The sequence below is a fragment of the Siniperca chuatsi genome, linkage group LG3 (assembly GCF_020085105.1).
Source record: "Siniperca chuatsi isolate FFG_IHB_CAS linkage group LG3, ASM2008510v1, whole genome shotgun sequence".
In the NCBI taxonomy this organism is placed as follows: domain Eukaryota; kingdom Metazoa; phylum Chordata; class Actinopteri; order Centrarchiformes; family Sinipercidae; genus Siniperca; species Siniperca chuatsi.
Window position 1 is genome coordinate 6,802,480 of NC_058044.1, and position 10,879 is coordinate 6,813,358.

At 40.6% G+C, this 10,879-nt stretch overlaps 1 protein-coding gene across 2 annotated transcripts in view; it reads right to left on the reverse strand.

Annotated features, from left to right (window-relative positions):
* The window catches only part of LOC122872047 (ubinuclein-1-like), a 74,554-nt gene extending 64,508 nt beyond the window's left edge, over positions 1 to 10,046 (reverse strand). Inside the window, exon 1 of one of the 2 annotated variants that reach the window (XM_044187716.1) lies at positions 9,575 to 10,046. In XM_044187716.1, coding sequence (XP_044043651.1) covers positions 9,575 to 9,659 — 85 coding nt within the window. In that variant the 5' untranslated portion in view covers positions 9,660 to 10,046. Of the gene's footprint in view, positions 1 to 2,733; positions 2,801 to 9,574 lie in introns of those variants that run through there. The other variant, XM_044187727.1, reaches the window with a different exon arrangement.
* Between the last annotated feature and the right edge of the window lie 833 nt (positions 10,047 to 10,879).

Genomic DNA, 10,879 nt, shown 5'->3' on the forward strand with positions numbered 1-10,879 from the left:
GAGGAGAAGTCAGGGGATCAACATAGACATTAGGATTCATCCTTTCAATGAAGATGAATATAATGTACAAATTTTCAGGGCAATCCATCCAATAGTTGAGATTTTAGTCTGGACCAAAGTGGCTAAAATGGTGTACAGAAGGCAGTGCTTTGTCAAAACTAAATTCAGGTGAAACAAAGAAACGCTGCAGGTTGATTAAACTAATGCATTTCCCCCCGTGCTGTAGAGAGTTTTACTCATTGTGTTATGCGCTTCTTCACTTGTTATCTTCTTACAGTACAAGTAGACAAGCTAGCAAGGCTACTCCAAAGTAGCCAACTGACACCTTCTTTCTGTCACGTGACACCATGCGTTAGAGGTCGTAGCTGTCCCTCAAGAGTCTCCTGTTAGGAAACAGCAGAGTGTGTTTGAGTGTGCGTTTGTGAATGTTTGTGTAACACAAGTAGGGACGAGAGAAGATTAAGAAGTTCTAATCTCCTCTGGGTTGGTGGCAAGGCCCAGTGTGTGTGTGTGTGTGTGTGTGTTCTCAGTGCAATGATAACAGCTACTACTAGATAAGCTGTACCTGGTCCCTACGGTATGTCTAGATGGGCTGTGTTGAAACACTGTTGTGGCTCACTTCAGCGTGTGTGTGTGCATGCATGAGTAGCAAACAGGAGTCACAACAGCCAGAGTTTGACATCTGAAGCTCTGAACCGCAGGTTGACGATGTGACAGAGAAGCAACATGACACACACACACACAATAAGTGATGGGAGATGAATTACTTGTTTCTCCCCCCTCCTCCCTGTCTCTCGCTCTGTCTTACTCTTCATATCCCCTCCCTCTTCATCCTGTAATGACTCCCGTCTGAATCTTCTGTATATAATTCAGTAGCAATTCTGTTCCTCTCTTTCCTCTGCCCCCTCCTCTCGGGTAGACACAATGAGATATGACATTTCATTTGAGGTACTCGCCACCCAGCGCCCGCGCTCCCAGAAATAAATAAATATTTCATTAGCAGGCTGAGAGGGAGACGAAATAAAGATGCACATGCACACACATGCGCTACACAGGAACACACAAACATGCATGCTTCAAAGGCAGTGGGAAAAGCAATATAAATGCATTTATACATTCATGCTCACATACAGGCCTAAGTCATTAAACAAGCAGCCCTCGACACCTATACCACACACACACACATATACACATGGGTTTTGGTACATGCAGGACCAGTACAAACATACTTACGTAGAACGTGATAATGCAATCTCTTGCCTGGAAATAGACAAGATAGATAAGTAATGAAGATAATGTATCTCCCTCTGTACCTCCTATCATCCCGCCTCTCTCGTTAGACTTCTTTATCATCTCCCTCTCTCTCTCTTTCAGGTCTTACCTAGAGACTCTCAGCTTTATTGTCTTAATTAAAACAGAGCCTGTTTAATTATTTTAATCCACACTACTGCACAACAGGGACTCCTGAGGAGAGGGAGTGCGGCAGGGAAGAGGGAGGAGGTGGGAGGATGATGGGGGCAGGGGGGGTTAGCCCTGACATTTCAAATTAAGCTCTTTAAGTTCAAAAGCAAGAGTTCTTATCACTTTTCTTCTCATTCATTTCCCCATTTTTGCCCTTCTCTCCCTCCATCTCTGCACAAGTCTGGCCTCCTTCTCACTGATCTCCTCGTCCACCACCACTCTCCATCCTCCTCTTCCTCTCTTTCTCCATTTCCTTCCTCATTACTCGTTTTTTTCTTCCTCCTGCCTCCCCTCCTCTTCACTACCTTTGAGAGATTAGCAGTTTGGAGAACAGCCCTGTTGAGAGCCTTTTTCAAGTCCAGGACATCAAAAGAATCTGTGATTATTACAATACCGCGTAGAGTCATGTGTGCATAAGAAAAAAGCTTTATCTTAATACACACCCACATGCATACAGATACCTTCACATACCAAACCATAATTCATACTTGAGGGCGCAATCACACCAAGCTTGTTTTGAGCCGTTTATTTGAGTGTTTATGTGTCTAGTTTGGTTAGAATAATGCTGCTTGAACCCAGGGTCAAAAAGTGTTATTGTTGTGCATATAACAATAAAGAACTTGAAAAAGTGACTGCACTGAGGTCATGATCACAGTAATGCGGACACATTTTGAAATTGCACCTGTTTCTCTCTATTTTGGCTTTCAGTCTGCTCTAAACTGACATTTTCCTCTACCAAAAAATGGTGCTCATTTAAAAACGAAAAGTTTTGCTTTTCCAAACTCAGGCATATGTTAGGTTGAGGAATATGTTGTAGGAACAATTTTAAAAATAATTATATTGCAAACTGTCATAATACAGTTGTGGTTATTTTATCTTTGTTTAAAATGTCAAATTAAATCACAATTTTATACCCATGCAGTCATCTGAGAAGAAACACACCAACACGGCCAATAAAAATGTCTATATTGTGTGTTTGGCTATAGTGAAACAGTGATCCCAAGAAGAGATACAAAGAAGAAGTACAGTAGACTATTAACCTGCTGAGACCAAGCAGAGAGCATTCTTGTATATGTAAAAGGTCAATCCTTTCAACCCCAACATTTACCAGATGTTGAGGTGATGTAGTTGTGTTGTTTGCTACCCAAAAAAGAGGGCAGAAGAAGAGATTTAGCTATAATTCCATTGGTGTTTCAGTTTTCATGTGCATTTATCCACATTAGTGTAAGCATGGCCTAAGACAGTCAGAAAATTCAGGATGCTCTTACTTACGTAATGTACAACATGATTCCAAACACTGCAAAAAAAAAGTGCAGTTATTCATGTGCTATCATAAGCTTATTTGCTAACACACAGTAATTCCTAGTAGTGACCGTTTAGAATTTATTTATTTCACAGTTTGAAACTAACCAGAAGAAGCAAAGCTGCAGCCAAATGTGTTCTAATCTTATTTTAGAAATCAAACTGACTTCATGTATCAATGCTTAGATTCACATTTTAAAGTAATATACTTGCCACAAACTTCCCACGGTCCCATGGGAGTTAGGGTAGAAGCCACGTGACTGGCTGGGAGGTTGGGTTTATAGGCCTAAGATTAAGCCTGTATAGCTGGGTTAGGATGTAGGTTAAGATAAGAGATGATTGGATTTAGGAGTCAGTCTATGGTGAACTTTGGTTTCTGCCCATAACTGCAGTGGAATCCATTAGAACAAATGCTTGACCCATACTGTTTTCAAGAAACTCATTCTGGCAGAGCACTGAAGTTGCGCTTGCATTAGCAGACTGGCATCCCCTGCTTCATTCATGCTTAATGCATCACTGGCTCATTCATCAGCTGTTGGCTGCCACTTGTATCATCCAATCATATTCGTACAGGAGTAGAGCACGGCCTTTATAATTCTCCACGACTCCAACATCCTCCTTCCTTGAAGTTAGTGTTAGGGTTAAGAGTCTCTAAATGAATTATAGTTGTTATTCCTGAAATTTTTAATTTGTTAACTAACAAGTTTCATGAAGTAACACTTGAAGTAGTTTCTCACTTCAAGTGAGAAAATTTTTAACCTATAATCAACCTTAACGCAAACAACAATGCAAACTGTTTCCTTAAGGCTCTGAACCATGAAAACAAGTGGATATATGCAACTAAGTAGGTTTTGCAGAATACTGGCCAATGCGTCAAACAAATTGATGATATACGTACACAGACACACAAACAAGTGTCATTCTACAAAGCAGACTTTGTCAGTCTCCATCAGAGAAAGTGGGAGACGAAGGGTGAGCAGGCTGAGAGAGGAGGGGAGGGAAGGAAGAAGGGGTGAGGAGTGCCAGAGACAGATAGGAAATGGTAAGGATGGGGGGGCAAGAGCAGCAGAGAGGATATATTACATCATTTGTGTTCCCTCTTCTGTCTTTCTTCCTATTCACTGTCTGATTAGTCTGACCTTGATGCAGCCGCAGCTCAGCCTGCTCCTGTTGAACTCTGGGTAATGAAGCCAGCGTTTACAAATAGAGAAATAAACACCTGGCTCCCTGGGAATGGTAATACACTCTCTCTCTGTATCTTTATCTCTGCTCCATGCCCATTCACATTTCCTCTGTCCTCCTCCCTTTGTCATTCTCTATCCCGCTCACTCACTTACTTTTCTTCCCCCTTTTCTCTCCCCCCTCCTCTCTGTTTCAGCAGGGAGTCTAAACACCCCAGATTTCCAGTTTACCTTCTGATTAAGGAGTGAGTTGAGCGTTTCTATTCCCTCTGTCTCCCTCCTCCGTTCCATCCCTCATTCATGTGCTGCCACGGTAACTAGCCTATTATCTGACAGTTCCACTCCACTGACCTGCCCAATAACAGCTTTCACATCCCTATAAATGCCCCGGAGAGGGCGAGAGAGAAAGACACAGGAAAAAAAAAAAAAGGAAGTGTGTGTGTGTGTATGACTGGACGTGCACATCAACGTATAAACCCTGGAGATTGCCCCGTGTTATAAACATTTACGCCAGGCTAACAGATCACCTCCGAGATCCAGGATTGGTCTGACTCCCCTGTCCCCCTGGCGAATTGAAAGCCCAAGATTAGCGAGATGATAGCTTTTCAGATTGGCGAGGAAACACAGAAATGAGTTTCACCGGGTGAGTTTACGGAGGTTAGATTGGAGCAGTTAAACGGCGGATAAATTGATGGTTCTCTCATTGTCTCTCCACCAGTATAGCGGCTAAATCTATTACCCGTCAACGACCCGTTTCGGCTTCGATAGAAAGGAGAGATAACGGGTGAGGATGAGGAGAGCAGGGGACGACAGGAAGAAAGAGGTTTGAATAAGGTAAAAATATTTGAGGAGAGCTGAGGAAGGTGAAAAGAGGAGGACAAGAGAAGATACTCCGACTACGTTATATACCGACAGCCATTTCATAATGCATTTTAAAAAATCACTTAAATTGAAGTTATGGCATGCTAACAAGGATATGCTAACATGCCGATGTTAAGCAGGTATAATGTTGACAATGGTCACCATCTTAGTTGCGCATGTTAGCATGCTAACATTTGCTAATTAGCACAAAACAAAACTTATGGGAATGGAATTGGAATGTCATTTGTTTTGCAGACATTTGGTCATAAACAAAAATATTTATATAGTGGTGCTAAATGGAAAGTTAAGGGATCACCCTACAATTCATGCTGAAGGGGACATGAATGTGTGTAGCAAATTTCATGGCAATCCACCCAACAGTTAAGATATTTAATTTAAAAACACAAGTGTCGACATCATGGAAAAAATATGAGGGTCGTCAAAGTCTTTATAATTTTTATCCTCTGGGGAACGTTTCCTGACAATAGTGGTTGAGATATTTCAGTCTGGACCAAAGCAGTGGATTGATCGACCAACTGACAATTGCACAGACACTGCAATTCCTAGAGCCACTAGCTAAATCACAACTGTTTTGATATAACAAATAAATTTGAAGAACTTCATTCAAAATGTCACAAACTGACATTAGTAGCTATGCCATCCAAAAATACAACTGTGGCACATACTTGTGCTCTATGGTGTGTAACATTCAATTTATTAAAGGTTTAGGCAAAAAAATAAATAAAAAAAATGCACAGCAAAGGGACATGCCATTTTCTCTACAGTACACAACAGCACTCCAGTACAACACACACACACACACACACACACACTGTATACCCAGAGAGACACACGACTAATCCTTCTTGAAGAATTAACTGCATCACAAGTCCTGGTCGCATTAGAAAGTTGATAAATTACATTTGATAAAAGTCTCTTCAATAGACTGGGTCAGTGCAGTGTGTCTGTGTATTTGAATGTGTGTTAGCATGTGTGTCTGTGCAAGCGCATCAAAGCCTCAGAGTTTGAAGGGAAACACTTTAGAGGAGGAATTTAATGAGTCCATTTAGTAATGATTAAATAGAATGACAGTCAAATGATGAGGACTCAGTTTTAATAAGAGCCATCTTCCTAATCCCTCAATCTGTAAATATCTGCTCCAGAGGCTTTGAAAGTCCACACAGGGTTGGATTTAAAGTTTCACAATGATTTTGCAGTGACATGAAAGGAGGGAAAGGCCCTCATTACTGCCAACCGCCCAAACTTATAAAGAAGTACCAGGGAAATACCCGGCCTGGTCAGTCACATGGTACAGTACCATGGTAGCCCAGTAGGCATCAATTTGTAGGTCGAAGAAGATGAGCGTGTATGTTATAAACAAGCTAAATTTGGTTGAAAAGCTATTGTTTTTATACACATTTTTAGACAGCTGTGACAATATCAGTCATCAGATGCAAAAACATTACATATCAGACTTATCACTGTCACTAAGTGGGGAACTACGCAGCTGTTGTAATCAACGTTTAAAGATAACACCACCTTTAAATGGCATGATTACAGTTAACTTTAATACTGAGCAATATTAAGCATGCCAGTAATGTAATATCTTAATAAATGTTGGCTGAATAGCTCAGTTTTCATATAGAAAACCAGGCAACAGACTGGATATTTTAGTCATGTCTTAGTCAAAGAGAACCATAGACACTTTAGTCTTGTTTTACTCAGAAAAAAATAACATTTTATTTGATTGTTTCAGTCCTCAGGGTAGTCGATACAAACTTCAAGAACATTTTCAGTCTAGTTTTAATAAAGACTAAGACACTCTAAACATACATGTGCCGTGGTAAAACTGAAAATTCCACCCATTACCATTAACAGCACCATGGCACTTTCCTCTGTGGCTACTGTTGTTTCAGAGCTGGGAAAAAAAGAAAGGTTTGACTTGAAAGTTTGTGTGTGAGTGTGTGTGTGCATGAAGAGAAGAGCAGAGAGCACGATGTCTGGGATGTTTTTGAGACGCTCTGAGATGAAAAAGGTGAGAAGGGCCACAGGAATGGTTTCCCATGATCCCGCTTGACCTGACCTGGGCCGGGCTAGACTCGGGTGGTGGCGGTGTGTGCATGTGTTGGGGGTGTTTTTGGTCGGGTTCGCTGCTGTAAACAGTGTTTCTTGTGAGCAGAGGTTAGAATCCACCTTAGAAATCTGGTGTCATACATTATATTAGCTGTGACAAATTATTGGAATAAATCATGTTGGTAATGCCAGATCCACAACACCACAGTATCATGTGCCAAACAAAAAACATCACCAGTTTAAGATTACCAAATCTAATCTCTGACTGTGTGTGTGTATCTGAGTGTATTAAAGAGGAAATGATAGCTCAGTGAGGATAATAAACCCTGAACCAATCACATATCAGTTTCATCAGGGGAGTTTCCAACATCCTTTGCTCTAATTGGTTATCATGTAATCCGGTGTCCCCACAGACTTCAGTCTTTCTATCCATTCATTCCCCATCTCTTCTTCTGCCTTGCTATTGGTATAGGGCTCCTTCTCCACCTCCTATTTCCTCCTCTTTCATTTCAACTTGTTTTGTTCATTTATCTGACTCTCTTCATCTTCTCTCTTCACCATCCACCCCCATTTTTAAATATACACATTTTCCTTTGCAAATGAAAGACTTGACACCCTCCACATTTTCCTCTTTTCTCCTCAGATGTCCCACACTTTTCATGCATTGATCCGCTCCCACCCTCTTTACCCTTCTTTCTCCCCTATCTCTTCCCTCTATCCCTCTTCCCCACTTCTATTTCTCTCCATCTTCTCCCCCTTGTCCCCCTTTCTCTCTTCAGGGGGAGTCATTGAGTGTGTAATCGCTTGGTTATGGTGTGTCAGTCTGCGTCTGAACCCACCATCTGTCCTCTGGGCTTCCGTCTGGGACTGCAGACACACACGCAGACACACACGCGCACACACACCAACACACGGTCGAGCCAAGCTCATTCACACCACAATATGATGACAGCTGTATCACCCACCTATTGACATGAGCTGTCAGAGGGGCAGTGACTAACATAACACATTATGACATATCACACACACACCCAGGTGGTGAATACAGTGCACATACATTGTTATGGGTCATAATTGTTCTTCCATTATGGCCCAACCTCACTTTGATAAATGGCAACGCTTGATCAAAAGCTTAAGACTCGTAAAACTAAGAGTAGGATTTGGAATTAAGACCTGGTTTAATATTGGAGCAGATTCCAAATTTATAAGAACAGTGGATTCATAAAGAAACATGCTTTACAATTTCGCTTACCAGTTCATAAGTTCATCAGTTTAGACTTCCACTGCTCTCACCAGAAAAAAAAACAGCATTATTGTTGGTTCGTTCAATCATTTAAAATGACCTATGCTTTTGTTTTCCTGAAAATCCCTTGCAAATAATGACCGTTATATCTCTTCCACAAAAGGTATAAGTAGCATATTATACTGCTGCAAAACCTAAAGGATAGGATCACATTGTCCAAGTCTAACTTAAAATAATAGTCATGAGCCCATTTGAACATTGAAACAGTTTTTGCTCGGCGTTATTGTTTCTCCAGTTCAACATTCAAAGATCTCTTCCTTACATGCTTCGATTAGCTGTCTGAGTCAAAACAAGTTACTTAATGTAACTTTGGAAGTTACTCACTTATTTGTCTAACTCAGACTGCTGAAGCCTCATTAACTTCAGATAAACTTTGGACTGTGTTTTTGCACAGAATGAGGCCTGTAGATTCTGTCCCACATCACTTACATTTTAGGGAAGGATCTCTTAACAGAAGGAATGACTACAGCAAGCAAACCTATTTCAATGTACATATATGGTCATCATACTATTGTTTTAAGACAGATTTGACAAATGGTGAACCTATCCTTTAAGTCTTGTGAAATAGGTGTCTCTAGAAGCTTAGTGACAGTGACTACTCGTAGGGATAGTTGACAAACTAGCTGTAACTGCTGAGTAACAGCTAACTCGCCAGCCAGCCGGGAACAAGATAGTCAGTCACAATAGCGCTCCAAGCTAGCTGGCTTGTCAGCTGACAGTTAGCAAGCCAGCTAACTTGGTCACTAACTGGACATTGAGTTAACAGTTAATTCAAGAGATACACTTGTATTATCGACTCCTGTCTCATAACTGTCTTCAAGATATTCCTATTTTGTGGAGCTGTTTATAGAGCAGGGCGATATAAAAGTGGATGGTACAAATCAGCTAATAATCAGCTTCTTCTGTTTTGGACTTTCTTGCTCTTTGTTCCCTCGAAGGTCAACGCTATCAAGGCAGTTTGCTATTGGTCAGTGGCGCAAAAGGTTTGCGTGGATTGACTTGACAAGTAATTTTAGTTGCTGAGATACTCATGTAACTCATTAAGTGAACATCATATGTGTAATTTCTGAAAAGATAAATTAGCTACGTTACTGTTTATGTAGGAGGACTTGAGTTCAGCTACTCATGTGTCAGCACACATGTATGGTGTTCACAATGTAGTGGGGGCTGTAAGTGTGTGTAAACTTCACTAATGATGGAGCAAAATGTAATAATGCTCTGTGTGTTAATGCTTGTGCAACATAGGAGAATTTGTTGGTAGTCAGTCCTACACAAAGCAGAGTACTACTCATTTAGTTGGCACAGTACCACAAGCAGGTACACCCACTGTCTTATGTTTGATGGTATGATAAGTACTGCTAACAGAATTTTAAATATGTGTATACTGACTTACCTTTACTCCTCACCTGCCTCCAGGTCTTCAGGCAAAAGGGTTTACAGCAACTCTCATGTCTATTTATACTTCCTGGTTCTACCATGTTTGAGGAGCAGAGGGGGAGTGTGTGTCTGTTGTGACAAAAGGTATTTTCCTGAAGCTGATAGTTACATACATATTTGATCTGTAATTGCTTATTAAGCAAAATTGTACAAAATTAGATGTTTTTTTGGCCAAAATATGTGTTTGAATGTACTGTATGTATATAGTGAAATCCCCTACTAGTGGTTTAGGCCCCTATAATTAGTTACCTGTAGGGTATGTAAGGAGTGGTTATGTGACTTGTTGGTTTTTCCTGCTGCTCATGTTGCACATGGTGTAATATATGTCTGGCTCTGTGTGACATGTGTCAGATTTTCTTAGTTTGCATTAAAAAAAAATGTTGTATTATATGATGTTTTATTCATTCATTTTTTCTGAAATAAATAAATAATTCACCACAAACATTTCTCTTAACTTACTGTGTGTGGCCTGGCAAGCCCCATTAGTTTGTTTAGGGCATTGTCAGTGTAGACCAAAACTAGAGTCAGTCATTTGCTTTCCTTACCTCTACTACTGCTGTGCAATATCCTCCGTCTCATTATAACCTTAATAAGCTACACTTAACTTGACAGTTCATGCACTATTACCTTATACCGTATTATTATCATCAACCGGTAAACCCACTTGGTACTTCACACTTATTTTATTTTATACTTATACCCACTTGGTACTTAATTTATTTTCTGACCTGTATTATAGTGTATTATATTTTTTGCTTAGTACTTTTATTCCTGTGTGCACTGACGTAAAGGTGAGCTGCTGTAACAAAAGAGTTTCCCCTCGGGATCAATAAAGTATTTCTGATTCTGATTCTGATTCAAAATACAACACACATGACCCTTTCTACATTTGATGGGACAAATGCTGCTGCTGTCCTTGGGTTTTGCTTCAAACGGGATCAACATGATTGCTGGTCTGGAGGTGTTTCTCCTAAGCTTTCCACAAAATAAAAATGTTCACACAAGGTTTCTAAATAAAACTTAGGTGAGAAATAGTCCATTAAATTGCTGCATCTTAATCTACAGCGCAGAGCTGTTTTGGGGCAAGTCCAAGTCAGCCACTGTCTCTCTGGGAAAGACTTGAACGGTTTTGCTTTCAAATCAAGTCTCCAGTCTTCTTTTTCCAGACTTTTCCAGTTTCCAGACTCAAGTGGGAAGCTTGTTTAAGGTTGTTTAAGAAGTTCAGGAGGTGAGAGCCGTCAATACGGCACTTGTGGTCTCA